The 24,632-nt window shown below is 35.2% G+C and overlaps 1 protein-coding gene across 4 annotated transcripts in view; it reads right to left on the bottom strand.

Annotated features, from left to right (window-relative positions):
- BRD1 (bromodomain containing 1) overlaps positions 1-24,632 on the bottom strand; it is a 57,045-nt gene that overhangs the window by 5,403 nt on the left and 27,010 nt on the right. For 2 of the 4 annotated variants that reach the window (XM_064142441.1, XM_064142440.1), the window contains 5 exons: positions 24,307-24,567; positions 20,733-21,221; positions 6,065-6,200; positions 5,148-5,275; positions 1,716-1,825 (listed from right to left, as the gene is read on the bottom strand). In XM_064142441.1, the coding sequence (XP_063998511.1) occupies positions 1,716-1,825; positions 5,148-5,275; positions 6,065-6,200; positions 20,733-21,221; positions 24,307-24,567 (1,124 nt within the window). Of the gene's footprint in view, positions 1-1,715; positions 1,826-5,147; positions 5,276-6,064; positions 6,201-11,009; positions 11,140-20,732; positions 21,222-24,306; positions 24,568-24,632 lie in introns of those variants that run through there. The other 2 variants (XM_064142442.1, XM_064142443.1) reach the window with 2 other exon arrangements.

The raw sequence follows: 24,632 nt of genomic DNA, 5'->3' as shown, positions 1-24,632 counted from the left end.
CACTACAAGAACAGAAAACCAAACCAAACCACAAATGGAAAAGCCTCCACAAAACAGAAATCAGAAGTAATTTTCAAGTATCTTGCATGTCTAATTCAATGACTCAGTTTTCAGCAAAACATGCAGTTAGCACTCATGAATTCTCCCTAAACAAAATTTAGGTGAGGGGGAAAGATGCTGCTAACTTTAACTACTCAAGCTAATGGTAAAAACTCTTTGCAGGCAGATTATAGCATTATCAAATGCTCAGCTTCGACCAAAGAGGGTTCATGTTACTTCATGTCTGTGGCACCTGCCTCCTACCCTACAGACATTCCTGCTGCTTTTCTAGCATGCACACTGGCACTAATCTTAAACCACAGTAAACTAATTACAGGAACTAAATCAAAAGCAACCCAACACTGTGGGGAGTTTGTACAAACCAAAAGAATGTTATTCTATTATTATCCAAGAGTGTTTGAGTCAGCTACTGAGGGCACGCAAGTGCTGTGAATCTCATCTCCACGGGTTTTAACTTGACTCTATATGTCTCCTAATGTCCTCAGCATACATGTATTAGATGTCATGATTATCCAGTCTATTGAATAAATCAAGCCCTAGACCATGAACTGCTTCTATAACCCAAAATGCCTGAAGCCAAGCATTTTATCAATAACATTTTATCTGCAAGCTTTAAGTAGAAGTGTATTTCTCCTAAAATAACGTGGGCAAAACAGCTTTTAAGTTTCCAGTACATTATCCACAACTGGCTACAGTAATTCAGTTTATTCTGACTCTACCAGTTTTTTGTGTCTTTAATGAATTAGAGTACTTTTATACTCACTTTGCAGCAGGAAATGCTGTTCCAACACTAACAAAATGCCTGTTAAATTCTCATTCAGCTGATTCTTCAGACAATAGTATATATAGTAGAAGCAAATACTACTGAGATGGGTATGTTGTTCCTGGCTGGGACACAGTTAATTTTCTTCACAGAACCTAGTATGAGGCTATGTTTTGGATTTGTACTGAAAACAGTGTTGACAACACAGAGATGTTTACATTATTGCTGAGCAGTGCTCACATAGAGTCAAGGACACTTCTGCTTCTCATCCCACCCCACTAGTGAATGGGGTGGATGTTCACGTGAAGTTGGAAGTAGACACAGCTGACCCAAACCAATCCCAGTGATAAATCACACCAATGTCATGCTGAGCAACATAAAGCTGGGCAAAGGAGAAGGAAGAGGGAGCACATTTGGACTGATTGTGTTTGTCTTCCCAAGTAACCATTATGCAAGATGGAGCCCTGTTTTCCTGAAGATGGCTGAACACCTGCCCAACAGTATGAATCAGTGAATAAATTCCTTGTGTTGCTTTGCTTTTGCTTTACTTATTAAACTGTCTTTAACCCAATCATGAGTTTTCTCACTTTTACTAAATTTTTCATTCTCTTCCACTTCCCACTGGCTGGGAGTGAGTAGCTGTGTGTGGCTCAGCTGCCAGCTGGGGTTATACCACAACAGATATTGCACATCCCAAAAGATGGGTAGGGTAGTAAAGGGTTACTGACTCAACATGTGATACTATAATTGTTTTACAAACTGGATGCATGGTAAAGAGCACAGAATAACCCATCTTTATTCAGTCTGACTGGGAATTTATCTATTACCTTAAGTTCACACACTGGTATTTTCAGACAAGAAACAGTGTACTAGTGGGAAGCAGCATACTTACTAGAGCTGGGTATGAGGGATATCCACTGCATTTGGCCCATACTACTTTTAGAGGCTCAAGGACAGATGTTGCAGCATCAGTTGAAATCCACATACTGCTATGCCCAACTTCTAAGAACAAACAGTAATGTAAAATTAAAATGTTAGATAAAACTTCACACAGATCTGCAAATCTTTATATCCTCATCAGTATCTCATGATCATTAGAATCCAAGTAATGGTACTGCAAGTTGCATGATGTTTCCAAAGTATCGGATATCTACACCAAGATTAGCACCTGACGTCGTAGAGGGACTGTCTGGTACACTCTTCTATTCTTATGCATTAAGTCCTAATGCACATTTTACTTTTATTTATAAGCAGCCCTCTCTGTCTTTGTCCAACTATTTCCTGCACCAACAGGGTTCAAGAAAGTAGCTGCAGTGGTAACTTCTTCCTTCTCAGGAGGCACAATAATGGAAAACTGAGTTTTCTACTGCTCACTTCTACCAGAGTCTTCAGTTTTCTTCTCCTGCTCACCACTGGATTGAAGCGTGAGACGAGTTTAAGACTTTCAGTCAGATTCACAACTGCCTATATGTGTCTAAGGGGGCCAACAGACCAGGCAGAAGACCTGAGTTATACCCTCAAGATGGAACTAGGGGCATGAAAAAGTAAGAAGAAGATAATGAAAGTTCACAATCCCCTCGTCCAGATCATCAATAAAGATACTGAGCAGGACTGGGCCCAGCACTGATCCTTGGGGAACACCACTAGTGACTGGCTGCCAACTGGATGTGGCACCATTCACCACCACTCTCTGGGCCTGGCCATCCAGCCAGTTCTTAACCCATATCAGAGTGAATCTATCCAAGCCACTAGCTGCCAGCTTTGCCAGGAGCTTGTTGTGGCAGATGGTGTTAGAGGTTTTGCTGAAGTCCAGGTAGACTACAACCACAGCCTTTCCCACATTTACCAGGCAGGTAACCTGATCATAAAAGGAGATCAGGTTGGTGATAGGACCTGCCCTTCTTAAATCCATTATTTGATAGAAGTAGCTCTCTACTTGCCAAAAAATAACTTATCCCTTAATTCTTCCAAATACGCTCCCACTTTAAATGAATAATGCTTATTTATAACAAAATGTGGACATGGATATATATTTTAGCTCAATATCACAAAAAAGTACTGGAAAAAAACATGTTTTCAGGCCTTGTAAGAGCAGAAAGAACAAGGAAAAAGTGTTTAAGGTAACCACTCAAAAAAGGAGCTCATTCTCCACGAAACAGTCTAGGTCAAATTTCAGCCTAATTAATTCAATTATAATTTATTTTCCATCTATAATGGCATCAACATTTCAATAAAATACATCATTTGACAGCCTAACTTTAGAGATTCACAACTATGTAATATCAGTTAGCAAAACACAACAGTTTGTCATAACTTGCCACCACAGCGCAGTAAAGACATTAGATGTTCTTGAAGCTAGAAAATGTCCAGTGTCTTTAAGATCTTGAATAAGTCTCCTACAAGAAACAGGCACCTTACACTATTTCTTACTGAACTACATAAGCTTGAAAAAACAGTTATTAAATCTATTTATGTATATTAAATCTATGTATACAGCTATGAAAACCTCTCATAGCGCGTGTCTAGTGATCTTGCACACAAAGGACAAGCTCTTACATACAGATAATTCTATCAGAATGCCAAGAAAACCATATCAAGCATTCAAATTTAAGGCCCCAAAATCAAGACTGAACAATTTTTGAAATTGAAATTTATCCTTTGTATCTAAATCTCAATGTAATCTTCATATTTTAATACAGAACATACTTTTCCCATAATTGTCTTAACTTGTCCAGCAGACTGAATGGACTTGGTTCTAAAGCACACCTGTCTCACAAGTCAAAAGTGCTAAGCATGTCAGCAGTACCACAGAAGACAGCGTGCTTGCACACCTGGCTTTGTGATTGCAAAAGCACTCTTGTAACATTATTTGTGTTTGGACTAACATGATTTCAGCGTGCCTTTATTACAATGATGACATGCATTAAGCAATACAAAACCGTGTCCCATCCTAAGTGTGCTATTACACTCTGAGAGAGCACCTTGCAACAGGAATAAGATATTCCTTGGACCTAAAGATGGCATAATTGTAAGCACCGTGCTTGTTTCTAAAGCATACAGTCTACATCAAAGAGAACTGTTTGAGGCATTTTGCCAAGAATGAACAACCCTTTAAGTTTCTTTGTAAAATCTGGGATCTTACTAATAAAAGTAAATCATGTTAAAATTCTAGAAGTGCACAAATTCTTAGCAGGAGTTTTCACTTTACTCCTAGTTATTTCCTCTTCTTGATCTGCAGAGGTAACGTGGTGTGGAAGGTAGCCAAAGGAGCTCAAATTGGATAGACTATGCAGTAATATAAAAAATAACACTTTTAAAGGTTATTTCTCCTTTTAGACAGCTACAGAAGGTATCTGAAGACAGAGACGGAATTAAGGGAGATAATGAGAGTCCTGAAAAAGCAGACACAGGGATTCAAAGTGATGTGTAAAATATAAGGACAAAGAAAGAAAATACCAGTAAGAAACACTCAGGACAGAGTAAGAAAAGCAAATGGAAAAGGTTACGTTCTGTATAAGAGGTTACCATCCAGATAATAAAGATACTAAGCCTGAGAGTAACAAAGCAGTATCTGAAAATGGATTAACTACAACAATGAAAAACGAGACTGATCATATGGGGTGGAAAGAATAGACTAAGACGACCAAGTCAAATAAAACTACTAAAAAGACATGAAAAAAACCTGGACAAGCAACAACCAGGATGAGGGGTTGTAAGGCCAGAAACTAAGACAGCTAGATACTGAGAAGCTGGTGTCTAACTTCAGCATGGAAGCACTTCATTACATAACCACAGATCAACTTACAGAAGAGATAACCTACCTAAATCTTCTAATACAATTAAAAGACTGAAACAGGTGGAAAACATATCAAGAGAACATAGTTTTCCCCTAACACTGGGTAATACTATCTTCTACATCCCTCGAAATTGCCACTTCTTTCTAATTTCAATTTTTTCCTTAATTACAGCACTCTGTGTCTCATCCGTGTTGCAACACATTTATGAAGACCAGTATTATGAGGAGAAAACTCTAAACCAGAAAGCACAAAGAAAATTACTGACAGAACCACAAGTAGCACTTCATTCTCCTTTTATTATTAGAGAAGATTAATCACTTTAAATATTGCTAACTAATTAAAAAACCTCCAACCAAATCACATATTATTATTATTGTCTCTTCAAATTCTTAGAGACCAAAAACCAGAAACCACTTTCAGAATGCTTAATGTATTTCACCAGCAAATACAAATGCTAGAATATGTCAAATAAATGGACAAAATCATAGTTATACACTACTATCAGCGACACAATTATTTATTCTCACCGGCTGCAATTCTTGCTGCTTTGGCATAGTTTCCATTCTCAATGCATGATATCAATTCACTTCGGTCTTCCAGTGTGTGTCTTCGTATAAGTGCAGGTTTACCCTTACCACACTTTGGCAGGTTGAAACTACAAAAGTATTAATATTAAAACCATTACTTGGTAATTATCATTGTTCATTACAGATGAAGACTTTGAAAGGGAATTTAAAATTCATCAGCAGGTAGTAAAACCGGAGCAGAAATCTCTCACAGATTTTATATAACAAATACTACTAACACCAGAAAAGCCAAAAGCCCAGGTTATTTACATGCACAGAATTGCCTCGTTATCAGCAAAAGACAATCAGTAAGTAACTGCACCTCAACTGCAGTACAAGTTATACGTGTACAAACAAGAGGAGCTGCTTTGTCTCCAGTATTACAGTGGGTACTGGAAAACAAGCTCACTCTGCTCCAATAGTTCCACTACATGGGAAACAATTGTGTTCCCTTGCATTTTTCACTTGAAATTCACATCCTTTGGCTCTGGAACATTTAAACATAAAATGGGAAATGTGTTCTCTGCACACTTGAGTTTTGTTTAAGAGACCACAGAATCTGAACAGCAATTATTCTAGATTGAATTCTCAGTAAATGACATTTACAAGAGATAAAAATAATAAATTCTCTTTGTTTGACCTGGGTGCATTACTACCATTTCCTTAAACAGCTTAATAGCAATCTTGAACACATGAACAAAATCTTCTTTTCTCCAAAAGATTTACCCTATACTCCTTTATGCCTGAAAGGTGTCTAAGATTTGACACACAACTGAAAAAAATTGTAAAATTTATGCAATCCTCCAATGTAGGTCACAAGGAGTACAGAAAACTGACATATTTAGTCTCAATTTTCTATTTCACATTTACAGTTTTACCTTGAGTTGCACAAGAGACTGTTACTAGATGAAATACTAGATTCTGATGCACAGCGGCGACGAGGTTCAACTTTTCTTCCTGGAGTATCATCTAATGCTCTCTCTTTACTTCCATCTCCAAAACCATTTGTCAGACCTACAGCGTAACACAAAAGTATACTGCATCAAACTGGAAACAACATCATTTTCATTAATAATTTTTTGTATTCACACACTCTGTCATTACTGCTCTGTACTTCGAGCATTCTGATATAATGAAAAAGAAGGAATGTGGAAGATTAAGAAAATATTTCATTTTAAAACACAGAATCAGAGGCTCCTGTAGCCTGGATATTACAGATAGAATGGAAATTTAGGTAATATACAAAAGAAAGCAAAGATTATAATATGGGAAATGCCTAACGGAATGTGTCAAATTGGTCACTGTATGTAATGTTTTCAGCTATTAAGTCAGTCAGGCTACAAAAGCCATGCAGGAAATCCAAGGAAAGAACTCCAAATGTTACACACCAGGCAAAATTGTCAAGTCAATACAAGGCTCATTTTAATACAATTCGAATACAATCATAAGTCATGCAATAGTGAAAATCCTCTTCAAACACTGATGTAAAGAGTGGTAACAATTCCTTCCTGATGCTACCTAACAATTCTTGAACATCCTTCCATTTTGGTTAATTCAGTCTGACATTGTCATGTCTGTTCTCTGTGATCAACAATCAGTAATATTCACATTACTAGTTTTAAATATCTTCTCCTGGCACAAGTTTATATATGTCAAGATTCCTTTAGTTTCATAATTGTGATGAAAATGTGGAAAAAGCTTTTATATCACAAGCTACTGTTTTGATGGGCTGCCAGCAATTCTGCCCTCAGCTAATTCACAAACAATATAGTTCTTATCAAACTACTTCAAAACTAGATTCAAGAGATGAATGAAAATGTTTAAGATAGCATTCTGAAGCCTTCCCAACAGCCTGCAATCAGTTCCTGAAAACTGTAGACTGCAAAGAGAACAACATTTTAATACAAATTCAATTCTGAACACACTTACTTCGTTACAATGAAGTTTTTAATTAAGATATATGACCAGCATACTTCTCATAATGCAAGAAGGAACTATCCATTTCCACCATCCTACTATCAGATCATGACAGGTCATTACCATGATCTTCATTCATTCAGACACAGATCAGCTTATGTAACTTCAGGTGCCTCCCCACATAGCATTGTGCTAGAAGGCAATTACAGTGGAACTCGTTTTGCTAAGTTCTAACTCTTCCAATCTTTTTGATACAAAGACCCCCTCAAAGAGTGAAAACTAAGGAATCTGAATTTATCAAGTTACTTTGTATGATCCAGTTGCACCTGAAGGGGGGCTACAAGAAGGGTGGAAAGGTATTGTTTACAAAGATCTGTAGTGATGGGGGCAACAGTTTTAGAGAAGACTAGATTTAGATCGGATGTTAGGAGGAAGTTCTCTACCATGACTGTAGTGGCACACTGTAACAGGTTGCCCAGGGAGGTAGCTGAGGCCCCACCCTTGAAGATATTCCAGGTCAGGTTCAGCAGGGCTCTGGAAAACCTATCTAATGAAGGATGACCCTGCTTACTGTAGGGGGGTTGGGCCAGACGACCTTTGGAGATCCCTTCCAACCCAAGCCATTCTATGATTTAATGGATTTCCTCTTTCTTCTCTAGGGGACACCTTTAATTTGGATTATCAAGACAATTTAAAAGATACAAAGGTGACCTTATTCAATGGCCTGAGTTACATTTAAGAATTATCTTTTATTTTCATGCAGTTGACACTCAAATATTAATTTGTCTTTTTTTAATGCCTGTATTTACCATTGATTTCCTGTATAAGAAAAAAAAAAAGAGAAAAAAAGAGAAAGGGAGCATTGTCTTAAGCATTCAAGTACCAAACTCCAGGCTATTGATTAATCTTATTCTCAGTAATTCAGTACAAATAGCTGAAGAGTAAGGAGTTCAGACCTGGACTAGCTGTCAAAAGAGAGTATGCTTTGTGAGAAAGCATACATACCCCTATAAAATATCACAGCACACTTCATTCTGAAATGAGAAGCTTAAAAGTCTACAAAGATAAAAGGAGGTCTTTTAGGTCTCTGCAAATAACAATTTTTCATAGTTAGATACCCTGTCAGACCTATTTTTCAAGTGAGCTGTAAAAATGGCTTTGTTTTCATCCTGCCACAAGCCAGAAACACATTTCTCAACTTACCATTCAGGCATCTAGCTAATATAGATCAGCTGTCAGCAGAAACATGCTAGATCATAGATTTAATTTTAAATTTAAAGACAGAGCCAAACAATTATTGCTACTAGAACCAGAGCACTGAGAAAGTGGAAGCAAGTATCTGTTTATTCTTATAAAAGTATGCATCAAAATGTTTAAGAATACATATGTCAAACATGACTTGGCTGTTGTTTCCCTATGCATGCCAGTTGCATGGGCAAGGAAAAAAAAAATAGGAAGTAGCTTCACATTTTGATTGCTTACATCAGTTTACGATTGTGCTGCTGTTGCAATGGATATTTTGGCTCTCAGTACCTTTCAATGGTTTCCTCTCACTGTCATGTCAGTACCAAACAATAGACGGCCTCAGTGGTGAACTTGTTTTCAGTGATGCACTGGACAAAGCAACCATGTGACTGCCTGAATGCTGACGTTGAGAAACAAGGGATAAACCAGAAACTAGCAGCTACAGCAATGAAGACAGTTCTTTGCTGTGTTAGTTCAGTCTTCAATACTGAACATACCCTTCATTACAAGTTCACTAACATACATGTCAGGATGTCAGTAAGCAAAGATGTTGCAATCTGTAAGAATGGAAAATAACAGTGGGAAACACCTCCCACCCCAACTTTTCTGATAAACAAGGAATATTAAACTCAAAAGAATTTAGAGCATGTCGGACATACTTCTCTTGCTTGTGGAAGTATGAAAAACAAAGAACAGGCAGGCTATAAACAGCAGTAATCTTCCTGAATATGAAGCCCTGAATGACATGAGCTTATGCAATCCATAAGACTTAAGTTTATACAGTCCACTTTTCAAAAATTTTAAGGAATAGGCATTACTTTAAGAAAGGAAGACCTCCACACTTATTATAAGCAAAATACACTCCTATCCCATCACAGATGCAGCAGTTCACAAGTGATGCTGCAACTTGCAAGAAAAATCAATGCAACAAAACCCAAATAGTTTATGGTACCACTGATGTGCAGAAAAAAACCCAGATACACTACATTTATATGCTATAAATGGGAATTTGTGTTTTTAAACTTTACAAAACTCTTTCTCCCATGAATCAAGAAACATCCACTCTCCTGTAGCTACCAGAGTAAGTGAGAAGATCCTCATTTGCAATTTACTGGCTCAAAAGTTATTACTAAGAAGGTGAAATAAAGAACATCCATGGCAGGAGTAATCCATTCCACTCTTGCAGATTAGTAGCCTGACTAATCTTGCAACAAACCTCTATGAGCCACTTACATTTTCCAAAATGGAATGATTTCTGTTAAGCAAGCTTTCTCTACAGTCATAAAGAGAAATTTCATTAGGTCAGGTACTAAACTTCTTATACATAACCCACTCACCAACATCCTTGATTGAGAATAATCCCCCTTGAAGAAAAATACCAAACATCAAAGAAAAACTTCTTAATAATGGATATTTCTTCCCTTCACCCCACCTCTTTTCTGCTCTTCAGTTGCAACAAAAAAGTAGTCCATGCTCTGAGGCAGAACACACTAAAAAAAAGAACTCACAAAAAGTCTACTATCAATCTGAAATGTAGGGTGACTGCCATTTCAAATCTTGAGCTCTAGACTCCAGTTTATATAGAAGGCTTATGGCCATGTTAATATGACATAACACATAAATTTAAAAATAAAGAAACACTACTGAATAACTGTAAACTAGAAAAAAAAACTAGTAAGCCAAAGATTATCAGCTTGATATATTTTTCACAGATTTCTTGCTACCCTGGAAATTATATTTAGCAGGGAATTATTCAACTTTTTCTCAATCCACAATTAACTTTCACTGACTCCATACATTAAGCAAGTTAAAATCTTGTTGCCCACACCATGTCACTGAAAGCAGGAAAAGAAAGCAGGGAAAGGTAACTCTTGAATACAAGACAGTAGAAGTTCAGAGCAATGATACAGAAACAAACTCAGGATAGTCCAAGAAGCAGCAGCAGCCCTGAAGGCATAAAACACTGCCACAGAACACAGAATTTTGCATCTCAGACTGTAAATGCAGCTTGCAGTTCTGCTGAAACAAAAATAAAGAAGCAGAACTGATATAAAATTATTCAAAAGCACTAAAACTACAGGTGAAAAGCTGAGAAACCATGAAAAACATTAAATAATTTCAACCACTAAGAAAGTGGGAGCATTAAAAAAAAAAATTACTGCACACAGAGCACCAGCACTTCTATGAGACTATTTAGGTTCATTTTACCAAGCAAGGACTAATCAAGTCCTGACTTGTGCACTTACCGCAATAGCGACGTTAAGCCTTTATTAATGTAAAGAAAAATGTGTAATTTATTAAAACTACATAAATGCACAAAAATCACCAAAGTATTTTTTGTATGCTTTACTTCTCCCAAGGAAGATTAGACTGGTTTGGAGGGGAAGGGGAGAGGATGGATACTGAACATTCTTAACTGATCTGCTCTGACAGAGCATGTTCTGGGAATAAGAATGCTGGGACTGGTAAAAATCTGCGACAAATTTGTGTCACATATACTACAACATGTACAACTTTATAACTTACGGAAATGGGGCAATATAGTGAATGAAGAGCATAGTTTCATATATGTCAAAGACTTCCTCCAACAGTGTTCTTTATTTTTTTGTTTGTTTGTTTTAAGGATGGCTGGTGTCTCCAACATGATCCAAAATAATTACTTCAAATGCAATTGTCTTTCTGTGTTCCAAAATGATCATTTAATTGAATTCCATTCCATGTTGAGGATAACAGAAAATAATTAGGATCCAAAGAGATAAATACCCAGCATGATATTAGTTAATATGAGAACCTGGAAGACAGTGAAAAAGCCATTAAGTCTCTCTGAAAAGAAATAGAGCTTTCAAATAAATAAGCCATCCTTACAGCAGTGTTCAGAGACAGTGAGAATAATACAAGTGTTCAATGTATTCTAACACTAATACTCAGCTAATGGCTCAAAAGGGGCAAAACTAGATGAAAAGTTCCATTTTGATTCAGTCCTCTCTCAAAAAAGAAAAAATATGCAAGCAACTGAAAGCATAGAGTACAATCTTCTCATGCATGATATGCATGAAGAACATGGCCTTAAAACATATCTAAAAATCCCTTCAGTAAGATTAAGAAAGGGGATGATACTAATTTAAGAGAATTTACATATACAGGTATGCAGAGAAGGGATAAAATAACACTAGAATAAATTTTAAAATATTGAAACCTTGAAAATGGGCATACTGCAGCAATAGGATGGCATCCACAAAGTTTTAATAAAGTGAATCCATACAACTGCTAAACGGCTACTTCTAACAGTAAATTCTAGAGTCCAGTAAGATATATTAGACACAAACCTTTTCAGAATACAGAGATGAGTATCTGAATATATCAGTGTTTACAAGTCTTAAAATAGTCTCCCATATGCAGAAAAAGTGGGAGCCAGTTACTCACAAAGATGATAAAAATTCGTTCTGAAGAGTCCCCTGGAGATAATGCTTTAAAGACTGGCTTAAGATTTGGTCGTGGCCAAAGATAGCAAAGCAAGATCAGTGTTAGTCCACCAAATGGCATCTATACACTAAACAGCAGAAACTTTCAAAATCCTAAAGAGAAAATATAATCTTTGTAATTTTAAACAACAGGTAACAGTTTGGTGGCTCACCCAATAGTCAAAGCTTTCTATGTTTCTATGCTTAAGAATTCATCCTGTAACTATTAGCTTTTAAGTCTGAGAATAAGAAGTGTTTCTGGCTAACCAGATGAGAGACTGCTAAAACAGCTGGATCTGAATTGCCCAACAGAAAGGAAAATTAATCAACATTTAGTAATTTCAGCTTCCACAAGATGAAGATTGTCCCTTGATCTGTGTACTACAATAGAATCACAGTACCATAGGACAACTAAGACGTTTTAATACATACAAGTGGAAGGCAACTCTAATAGAGGAGTTTGAAAACATTCCAGAAAGATTTGAAAGGAATAAAAGAGCACACAAGCAAGAATGCTTCTTAAAAAAACAAAACTAAACAAAACAAACAAAAAAACCCCAAACAAACCATTTTACCACTTCTAGAGGGCATATCTGTTCCAGTGCTATACGAAAGACTGATGACAGTAGTAGTATTGGGAAAAATGCCATTTTAAGTGTAAGTACAGAACTTGAAGAATCTAAAAACTAACTTCACAAACTGCATTTTTACTCAGTCTAGTTTATAGAATTGATGACAAGAAAATCATACACAGACACTACAAGATTTAAGTGCCTGAATCACACATCGATCATGTCATCTAGGATCCAAGAAATACATGAGCATAAAAAGTCAGCAATTTTTCGGACTGTTTACTTCTAATAATCTTGGCAAAGACTACTTAGGAGGATTTAAGATCAGAACCTTTTTTCCAAATACTTTTTCTGCATTATGTAGGAATGCAAACAGTAAAGATTCTTTAGGAAAAATATCTTTCTTACACATTTTCCATTTGAAGAGTTCTATTTTCTCACATACCAAATCTTGCTATAAATTAATGATTGTTTTAATTCTCAATTTATATAATGAAAAAGCATGGCAATTACCTATAAATATATTGCATCAAAGCCCCAGTGCCTAGCAGTCTTTCAGAGCAGCACAGCAGGACTATTCAGTTTCCTAAACAGAACTAGCTCTCTTAAATTATTATATTCAAGCTTTTATACAGAGCTTTTACTAAGACTTCTGCTCTGAAAGTAAATGTTTCCCTGTAATTGTGAGAATACAATTGCTGGGCAGGGTATCCAAAGAAAAGAAAACTAGCAGGTGAACTCTCTTATATAAGCACATCCATCAGTCCTGCTCTGCTAAAAGTGAAACAAATAATTTAGCATTTATTTGCCCTCTAGATCCATTTGGGGAAAAAAAAAAAAAAAGAAAGAAAAGGTGCCTCAGTCTAGGACAGGGAAACTGAAGTTGCCACCTGAAAGAAAGATAAAGGCAGATAAATATTTACCAGGTATCTCCCACTCCCAAGATGACACACAGGACAACACTGTAAACTTCAAGTTTCTGAATTAGCCAGTTATTTTAAGTCACACAGCTGCATTTTTGCAGCCACATTTCCAGGCCTTTTGTACCTTGAGAGGTATTTCACACAGGAAGATGAAAACTTCAAGTGATTCAGCATGAAAAATCCACTGCTTACTATAGGCAGTGAACAACCCCCTTTCTATGATAGCTTGCACTGTACTAGAGAAAGTGTATGATCTGAATCCTTGCAGAGACTGTAATATCACAATAAAAATTCATTCCAGCCTTGTAGAAGTTAACAGTGCTTGCAGTTCTAAAACTGCCTCAGGCTTCAGTAAAAGGAATCGCAAAGAGAAAACAAGATGTTTCACTGCTCAGCACAGTCAATCTAATAATGCTTGAAGTGTCATGAAGATAATCAAGGGCTATTTAAGCATCAACCCAGCTTTGCTATTTTTAGGCAGCAGTGAACCCAGTGCTATAATAAGGCTGACATGCAAATTCATGTTGTACCTGATCAGATGAATCTATAGTATAGGTTTCACTCCCAGGCTCTCAAGTCTAAATTTTTTATCTTCAAAAAAAAGTATCTTTATAGACCTCAGTACTATACAAACATAGCCATTCTTACCAGCTAAAGGTTAGTTGGCAACATCTGCTTTCATTTCTATTTTCTTCCACTGACATGTTGGTAGAAAGTAATTTCTGAGTGACAGTTGTATTGTTACAGCTTTGTAAGAGGTAAGAAGTACAGCAAGAAAAAAAAGAGGAAGGAGAAAAGAAAGTGAAAGCAGGAGTGTTACTATGTTAGGATTGTATGGCCTGAAAAAGTCCAAGTGACAGCATGAATAATGAACATTATTTTTTGTTACCAACAAAATAAAAGCACCTTTGTTTCAAGTATTTTGTCTATTCTTGAGTAATATACATTTCATTGTGTGGGAAACTCTTTTAATGTGTACACTTCCTCCACCCACAGAAACTATGTCTGGGTACTACCACGGTAAACAGAAGAGAATTATCAATTAAAAATATCCCAAAATCTTGAACTGCATGTATGATACAGTAAAAGGGTACATATACTACCAGATTTACTCCTTATGGAGTAAATGATGTCCTTCAATTCATGTACCAATATAACCTATTTTTAAATGGAGGGGGGAGGAAGGGAAGAAAGCTTAAACTCACACACAACTCTTTCCAAAAGACATTCATCTTGCAGTCAGCCCTAATGTAGGAACTGTCTCATTCACTCTCCATTCATAGTGGTATGAGCCTAACTCACCTGTACTTTTAACTGCCAGGTTCAGTGCCCAAAGCTAGTGTTGGAGACAGCAGGTTCATTTTTATGATCATTCATCTGTTAAATCAGACCTGTAGATAAGTACGTGGGAATTGGACTAGATGACCTTTAGAAGTCCCTTCCAAACCAAACTTTTCTATGATATTCCAAACAGGTCAAACAATGGTGATCTGATCAACTCTGGAACCTTATGTGCCTGATATAAGGGACTTTAAGATATTCAGATCTGTAAATTTGAAGCTAGGCCACGTATACTGAATCTCAAACACCATGGCAAGTGTGTTCTTACTTTATAGGTATAGTGTAGGTCTCCAAATTCACTGTGTTTTAAAATACCTTCAATAAATACCACACTTCTCTGTTTACCATCTGCACCACACAGAAAAATTGGTGTTAAATATCACAGAAGAAGCACATAGGGCATGATGACATTTTGGGTTTTTTTTTAAATACCAAAGCTGTGCCAAGCAATGAACTAAGCATTCAAAAGAAAATAGAATGTCAGAAGAGAGTAAAAGGCTTCACAGTTTTTATAAAGAAGAGCATCTAGTTGTTTTGGGGTTTTTTTTGTTACAGAAGATTCAATTATACTCATCTTGGAAAACACAGCAATTGTAACTTGGACACTGGTAATAAATGTATTAAACATAACCCAAAAGACAGGACTGTCAAAGAAATTAATGAGTGTAAGACTCAATTAAAAAATTCTGAAATATTAATTCATATTGTAACTCATGCATGCAAACACTTCACAAGCCTTGGAAAAGGAGAATCCTCCCCATTTCCCTTGTTGTTCAAGCACTACTGTTCTTGACTATGTTGTTCAAAATTTCAACAACATAAATCAAGAAACACTCAAATGAACATCAAATTTGAGAAATACAATAATTCTTTAAATGAAAAAAAACAACCAAAAATCCAAAAGGAACACTCATTCTCTTAATTGCTACTGAAATTGACATGTTTCATCCCCCTCTTTCTTCTTTATGCACTTACTCTTTTCTACATGTATTATTAAACAACTCCTCTTTTGTTTCTTAATTTGTTTCCAGAACTTATATTAGCAGGAAACGTAGCACAGCTGTCAGAATTCCTATCTAAAGCTTGAGATGTCCAGACACAAATAAAGAAACAGAATTTGTGGTGTTTTTCCAAATTTCTTTTCTTAATTTCTCTGATTTTTCTGGCAAACAATTGGTTTCTCAGTGGTTTTATCATGACACTAAAAAAAACAAACCAAATCAAAACCACCAAAGCCCCACACAACATGCTATATTCAAAATCCCAACTAAAGTTACAAAAAAACTTGTCAAAATCAAGGAAATACACACTAACATCCTCCCCAATAATTTTGGTAATATTCTGGTCAAACTTCACTATCTCAGCCTCTTAGGTACTTACGGGCTGTTGTGCAGCCTGGGTTTATCCTGACAACTTGGTAAATGAACTTCCATAGTCCATGTATCTCTACGCTGACAAATTTAACAAGCCAGAGAGATATTCTTTTTAGGTCTTGACAATCTCAGGTGCTTTTTGTACATATACACACTGAAGCATTTTATGTTTTGAAACTTCCTGAAGGCACTCATGTGAAGTTTTTGGACATCACTAAATGCTTAGACAAAAATTTTACATCTGATTTTATAGCAAACAATCACTATGTATCTAATGAAAAAAAAAAACACAAAACCAAAACCAATAATCATTTCAATTCCAAGTACAAAGAATCTGAATATCTCAGCAGATTTAGTCAAATTACTGCATTATACTCACTAATATACATATATAGTATCATTCCATTCTATGTTAATCAGATTTGTAATTATGTTAATTTGTTTTGAGCAACTTCCAGTTTAGTTTGTTATTTACTTAGATGAAATAAGCTAGGTTCTTAGAAATGCATGTTCTACTTTCATTTCCTCCATTTAGAGAACGGTCACTGAATGATGCATATGAAGCCTGACTTTTAATCAAATCTGATTGTGCTCCAGAGAGCAAGAAGATTTATTAGAAATCAAGTACTGAAGTATTAAAACACCTCTCTGTGTTCCATTTTATCTTACTCCTAACACATGAAATAAAATTAAAGAGGTCAGTGCTATTAAATTATAGCAAATGCAAGTGGAGTCTGCTTGGCAGTTACTTGCCAAAAGCTCTTAAATGTCAAATATTCTGTAGCCATTGGGTAGAAATAAAGTCAGCCCAACATTTACTGACAGATTTAATAAGGTATAATTGTCTTTGTTGTATACTGAGAGCTGCATGAAATATATATATTAAGATAACAAAAAAGTCCTGGTCCTGCAAAAAAATCCTGTGGTTTTTATTATGTTACATACTCTAACTCAGTAATCCCTGTTAAAATATTTGTTTGCATCTGTTTCAGGGTCTGAAGAAACACTGTATCTGGAAGTAGGAATGATATCAAGTAAATGATGTTTCACTGAAAAACAAAATTCTATTACTGCTATGTAGCCAAGAATAGAAAACTGAAATACTGCAGTATGCTGACCACTACTTGCAATTCTAATTCAATGATACATTTAGGACTGTATGTTCCAAATACTTAGTTTACAGTTAAAACATAGGGTACCAACATAGTGACTGTGAATTACTGCCTCACATTTAGGAAAGTTTAGAGGTGACTGATTAAAATCAAGAAAATGAAAATTTAATCTGGATCTAATCTAGCATTTTACATTGATTAAAAGTATCTTAAAAGAGTCATTTGTTACAGGAGTTTATATTACCTACACGTAACTGATAGAGACAAGTTCTTGAATGGCTGGTATAATCTATCTTCTGTCTATTAACCAGCTTTAGTTTCTCAAGTGTAATAACTGAATTAATTTCCTTATAAAAGATAAGGTAAATACACAGTGGGTATTTTGAAAAGGTCACTGAACTTACTGCAGTTAAAACTCAACATTCCTGAACTTCAAGAACCAAACTTTGATGGGACAAATAGTTCCTAAACAAAAATAACTTCTCTTTGAAATTGCTAGATAGCATAAGAAGAAAACCCAAGACACATCAAGTCCATAAATGACATTTTTAAACAAATCTCTCCACTATGTAGTTTCCAGTTACCACACAGCAACTATGGAGAGAGTGATAATGCTGTAATAGAACACTATGAAATTAAAATTTAAGGTTACATTATACTATTCATATCTTTGCAAAGATTCAAATATAAAGGGAGGTCTGAGTATTAAAACTAATTGCTTTCAGGTCTCTTTGAAGGTTAAGTCATAATGTTGTGCAATAGTTCCCCACCTATGGGAATAGGGGAAACAAAAAAAGCACCAGTATGGCAGTAATTCTTTCACATGTGATTTCTGTATGAAAACCTACAACATACGGGACACCATACTTACATAATACAGGTGCCAATGCATCCCGTACGTATCTTTCCTGAAACTAAGTGTATACCAACTTCAAATGTAATTCAAGAGAGCATAATAAAAGGCTGTCTATGAAAATATGTGTGGTTTTACTGAATTAGGGAAGCTTTAGAGTCTTTGGTTGAACTTCTTCATATACAGAACTGACATTAAAGGGGGGAAACACCGAAGAGACTGAGTATGGTGAGGAAGAAAACAAAACATCCTTAAGTTACATCAAAAAAGCCCATATTCATTACGATGCAAACAGTCGTGACAGTGCAGTTTCCAACCACTAAAACCATCAGTGATTTGTATAGCGAGCAAAGTCCTTTTTAATGACTTAGTTCCTATATCCACAGCAAAGAAAACTATAAAATAGTAACACATTTTCAAGAGCAGTAAATTCTCATGAAGTTTCTAACTCAGAAGAATGCATTTAATAGGCTTGAAACAGGGTATGGCTCTGAAGGGAAGAGTTGAAGTCTGATGAAATATTTAGAATAAAAATTATTTTACTATCAGCATGGAATTAGTAGTTCATAAACTAATAACCAAGTAGAAAAAAAAAATGTGTACATAAGCTTATTTATTATTATCAGAACACAGAGATCTGCATGAAGTGACACCTGTCTGCATATGGAAAAATAAAACAATTCAAGTGCCTTTAAATCTTGGAAAGCACCTGAGGTTTGTGCAGGTTTAGCTCAAAATGGCTGCAAACTACAAAAGTCTGAAAATAACACAAGGAGTAAAATCTCCAACATGAAGGTAAAACATGTGGCTGCTAATGAAAGAAGAATCATAGGAATAAGATGCAGTAAGCTTGCACATTTGTATGAACAATATATGCACAAAAAACACATACAATTAAAGAACTAGAACACCTTCAGGTGAATGTAACTTGGCTAAAACATTCCAGTTCACATACACAATTTCTTCTTGAACAAAGTTTACATACAAATGTCCCTTAGCTGTTTGACATGAATTTAATTCCATGCATATTTTCATTAGCTTCATGAAGAAGCTACTGAGTTTTATTAAAAAAAAATAAAATAAAAAGAAACCCAAAATCCCAAAACTAAACAAACAACAACAAACCCACCCACAATTGTTTGGATGTTTTTTCCTGTTACTAGTCAACACATATATCACATTAAACTCCACCAAAGTAGATAGTCTCAAAATGGGAAGAGTACTAAAATTAGAAGAAACTTTTCCCAATTGTTTGGGTTGTGGCTTTGTTTTGTTTTTATCAGATAATCAAAAGATTTTTTGCATTCTCTTCCTTTAAGAAATAATTCACAATATTCATGATAAAAATTTCAAGGAATTAGTCATAATCCTCGGTGTGATCTAGCACAAAATGATTCACTGCTCATGTGATAAAATGTAATCTATGTAAGGGTACACAATGAAATAAGCTAAAGACTGATAATTGGAATATTTGAAAACAAAAGATTTTTATATTATCAGTTGAGATTAACTCATTTCTGTCATTACAGTACCTTCATATGATTCTTAACTTTAGAACTGAAGTACCAGATCTAACCTATGTGCTATTTCCAAGCTATTATGAAAAGAAATGGCAACCGGGACTTTCCAAAGAGGAAAGAAAAAAAACAAACAAGCCAACCAAACAAAAAACCAGCTCCGCTCCTCATACCAAATATTACCTACCATTTTCTTGTGCTACAATTCCAGCATTAGAATAATGCACCTCCTCGCTTGGTTGCTCAAATGATAGAAACCCAACAAAATCCTCAAGAAAACCGTAAGGAACAAAAAACTTCCCAACCCACAAAAAAACAAAGACATTTGGGCACATCTTCACAATAATCATTCAAATTAAATTCCCACGTATTTCATTCAAAGACATAAAAAAATGCATGCTGTTTTCAAACCTGCATATGGGTTATCAAGATGACAACGAAACAGAGCACTTATTTCAAAGGTAATATAAAAGTCAAAGCAATGGCAATGAATAATGTTAAAGAAATATACTTAAATTTCCTCATGCTGATCTTTCTCAAAAAAAATGTTTTATTCAAATTTCTCAAATAAACAGAGCTATAATTTGCTAAGGTATAATTATGTATTTAACTGTACTCATTAGAAGTGTCACTAACAGTGTAATCTTACAGTTTGATTCTTCAACTTTTAAATAAATGAAGTGCACAGACTCAAAAGAAAAACAACACAGGAAATGTCTGTGGGATTTCAACACTATAAAAAACATATGGGGTATACAAAACTTCATACACAGTCATCATATTCACAATGTGAAAATATGCTTGGAGTAACACTGCAGCAAAATGAAGTCATACACAGAAAATGTTATTTTCCGTATTTCTTATAAGAGTTCTGGTTTTGACACTACATATGAAGGAACTTCAAAAAAGCAGCTGATTCACCCTTCCTATCAGTTACAACAAAAGGAAATAGAAACAACTTAAAAAAAACCCCAAACACCTATACATGAAAACTTGAAGGTTCCATCACTTAAGTAAGAACTGGGAAAAATAAGAAATTGTTTCACTGAGTCTAATGGTATGGGGCCAACACAAAAATGAGTAAGTTGTCCTCTGAACTGCAACTATTTAACTATGAGTAAAGACTGTCCAAATGCTAAATCTGATGATGAACAGTTATATGTATGTAAAACATTTAACAGTTATGTTAACTTTCAAGATGCAGCCATTCAAATAAGTTTTGTAACATTTACCTGTGTCCAAGCGCTTTACAGGGGACTCATCATCAACCTCAGAATCTCCACATGCACTCCTTGATCTTTTCCTTGGGTGCAGAAGTGTCTCCAACCTTGGAAGGACTACAGACAAAAAGGTTTTGGTCCCTAGCTGTGGAGAAGTTGGCTGGGTTTCAGTGTTCTTTGCAGACTTTTGGGGGCTTATACTTTTCGATTTGCAGAAGAGAATGGATGTACGTCTGTTTACATCAGTTGATGACTCAGCTACAGCAGAAACAGTCGACTCATTGAGATTACTGTCAAGTAAGTGTTCTGGAGTGTGTCCATTTATTTCTTTCTGAATGGAAGTGCTATATAATTCATTATCAAATTTTACTCTTTTGTAAAGCTTACTCTGCTCTGGATTGAGTTCTACTGGTTTGAGGGTTGGTGGTTCTGAATTAGTCTCCAAGTTTGAAGGAAGAGGTAATGCATCTGATGGTTCAAGTTTAGGGGGAGATTTATCTCCTGAAAAAATTATAAATAAAGTGTGATTTTTGAAAACCTGTAGTTATAAAGTCTATTATAAAACTCACTATAAATGTGCAGCCCACCAAATAAATTGTTGTTTGGAAACAAAGCATAACATTTAAAAAACAAACCTTGTTCTAGCAACAAACTGTCCTAGTTAGTAGTTTCTGCTTTTATACTGGGAATGTAACAGGGATATAAAAGTAGGCGTTTATAGTTGGTGTTAATTTTCACCTGGATAAATACTGTTTTCTTCTCATGCAATTATGTTAGTTTCATTAACTATAAGCTAAGAAATGTATTTTTAAAAATAAAAAGCTGGGCTGGTGGATGATTTTCCATAAAAAGCAATTACACTGCCATTCAAGTAAAATTTCTGATAATACACATTTTCATTTGTTTCACCTTATCACTATTGAACGTAACTGCCTAAGACAATTTTTATCAGAGAAGCATTAAAAAAAAGTATTTGTAGACTGATCTACTAAAATGTGCTATAAAATTTACAGAAAGGCACAACATGTAAAGTTGCTTTACAGTTGCAGCTTCAAGTTTTGTCTACCAAAAAGAAATAAAAAAGGAAAAAAAAAAGAAAAGTAATCGACCCTCCATCCTCCTCCAAAGCCTTGTGGCTTGATTAGCTACTACTTGGCAAATACATATTTGACAATGCGGACTTGATAGGAGAGATCAGAAAAACCACCCTCTACCATTTCTTCTTCCTTCCCCCTTTAAAAAAATAAAACACCTCCCATGAATATGTCTTTGTTAATTCCACTAATTTCACGATTTCAATGGAAATACATGTGTGAGTATAAACCTAGTTTCCGTTTTCCATCCCAAGTGATGCAAAGTAAATAAATTTAATTATAAATATTCTGCTGTTGCAGCACTGCCAATACCAATATCCTGATCTTACTCAAAATTACTAACTCAAAAATGTCAAAACCTTCTTTCTAGCTAGCAAAGGAATCTTTCAAAATATAAATTAATAAGAAAGAAGATGCTTATTCTAGAGTAACTATATGGGTCAACAGAATACATACGCTAACATCTGAAATTTTGTATTTAGCTAATTCTTCTATCTCACCTGAACAAAAGGTATAAACCCCAAAGATTTAAGCTCTGTATCAGTAGTGGATTAAATATTATCTCTATGTTTTGGTTTTGTCTCAGCAATGCTTACTTGGAAATCAATTAGTTCTAAGGGCAGACAAATTTCTGCCCCATTGTTAAAGGTTCGACCAAACAAGAGCGTAGTTCATATTAAAAATATATTGTTTGAATAAAGTGTGACTACGCTCACATTCTTTGAAGGCAGGCAAATATCACAACGGGTAAATTTACAGTCAGAGAAGCATGCTTAATGTACCACCAATTAAAAAAGCCTGTAGTTTAGAATGTCCAATGGGACTGTTCTTTGTGAACAAATTCTTATTTTCTTATAATAAAGATAGAAAATGTTCACAAAAATATTTAAGCACAGAAAACCACTTGGTAACTATTTAGACACTAATATCTAAATGTCATAGGGTTGTTCTGGTATATTCCACATGATCAAAACTGAAAACAGAACTGCAGGAGGCAATTCACAGCTCTTCAAAATTCATCTCTTAGGCACAGTGTTCTACTATCTTCCTCATCTTTCTTTTTCATAATTTGTTTTCTTTACTCCTTTAACTACCTCCCATTTCCAAATCAAAATTTGAACAAATGACCATTACTCTTCACTAGAATTGTAAGACCAATGCCAATTAAATCTAGATCATGTCCCTCGTTATGATTTTTTTTTAAAGAAGGTGTACTGTAAATATAAGAAAATAGCTACTGCTCACTTTTGGACTGTATTTTTTACACAACAGCTGCAGTGAATGGCTGTGTCATAGACATGTTTAGTTACAAAAAAAAGTTAGTGTATTCATTACTGGCCAGAAACTATGTTCCTGAAGAACAACTCAGTAGCATCACCAGTTGAAGATTATAAAAAAAAAAAGCACCAAATATTTTTAAAATACTTAATGGCCTCACAGGAAGGTAACCACGTTGATTCATGTACACTTTTCCTACTGTTACTTAAATCTCAAGCAAGATGTACGCTTGAAAAGCATTCTCCTAGTCACACTATGAATTAAACATCGAGTTGTAATTTGAATGGCAGTTTAGGACAGTCTTTTTTATTGACTTCCACCTTCCAAAATATTTGATAAAATCAAGCTGCACCAGATAGACAGCTTTATTTATTACTATACTTCCACTTTCCCTTGAGCTTTATCCTCCTCCATCTCAGTGAATTTACTCTAAATGAAACACATTTCCAACTCTCTCTAAAAAAGTTAGCTTTTGAAAGAGTCGATTGTGATACAAACTCAACAGAATTGGGGTTTTTTTTTGTGAGATTAGATTTTCCTTGCATTATTTAAAAAGTAGAAATAATGATTTCAGCAACTGATTTACAAGCTAAAAACAGGTACAACCGTCAACTGAAATATAAAGTTGGGTCTTTCTACTATATTGCCTCACTGTAATCAATACGAGTTAGCCAAGAGTAGATACAGTTCTGTGACCAACGTTTTGAGGAGGAAGAGAAGCACAAGGGGAAGGGCTGGTTAAGACAGTTTGTTAAGTCCTACCAATATTTAGCTTTATTTAAAAATGCAAAACAAACCAAAAATTAAACTCAAACATACCCTCCACCAACCCCCCTGTCTGGAGTAAAGAATAAAAAAAGATACAAGACAATACAATGGGCAGTTTTCAGCACCCTTGATCTAGGCTTACATGATCTCTACATCATTTAGATTTCCCAAAATACAAAGATGTTTTCCACTCAAGCATTTCAGATTCCTTCTTATATGAGATTGTTTGTACTTTCATTTTTTAACACCTAAACTTTTTAAAAATCTTGTGTTGTCAAAAATAATGGAAGGGTTTTGTTTAAAAAGATCACTCTCGTATTTTTAAAATATTTGTTGTGATTAGGCAGCTACTTAGCCATTTAAAAAAAAATATACATTTCTTACACTTTCTAATTCACAATTAAAGTACCTGACTGAAGAGGTTCAAATATGGTTTGAAATCTTACCTTCTTCTTCTCCATCTTGTTCTAATGTTGTATTTTCTTCTTCAAAACTTCCAATACCTGATTCTATTTGAGGAGCTTGGTTGTGTTGCTGACTTAGCTTGTTGCGAATAACGCTGATTTCTTTCTTTAACAGCTTTGCTCTTTTGCTCCTCGACCCACTGGATTTCATTGCACAGGTGAGATCAAGTTTCTCTAGCAACTCTCTCAGCTGTTCTTCCAAGGACATATGTGCTCTGTTTGCAGGATTCAGTAACCTATCCACTAAAGTCAAAATACATGTAATTGAAAACATTAGTGTTTCCCAGAATATTTCCTGGATGAATATT

The sequence above is a fragment of the Pogoniulus pusillus genome, chromosome 4, assembly GCF_015220805.1.
Source record: "Pogoniulus pusillus isolate bPogPus1 chromosome 4, bPogPus1.pri, whole genome shotgun sequence".
Classification (NCBI taxonomy): domain Eukaryota; kingdom Metazoa; phylum Chordata; class Aves; order Piciformes; family Lybiidae; genus Pogoniulus; species Pogoniulus pusillus.
Note: the sequence above shows the minus strand (reverse complement) of the source record. Positions and strands in the feature narration are given on the sequence as shown.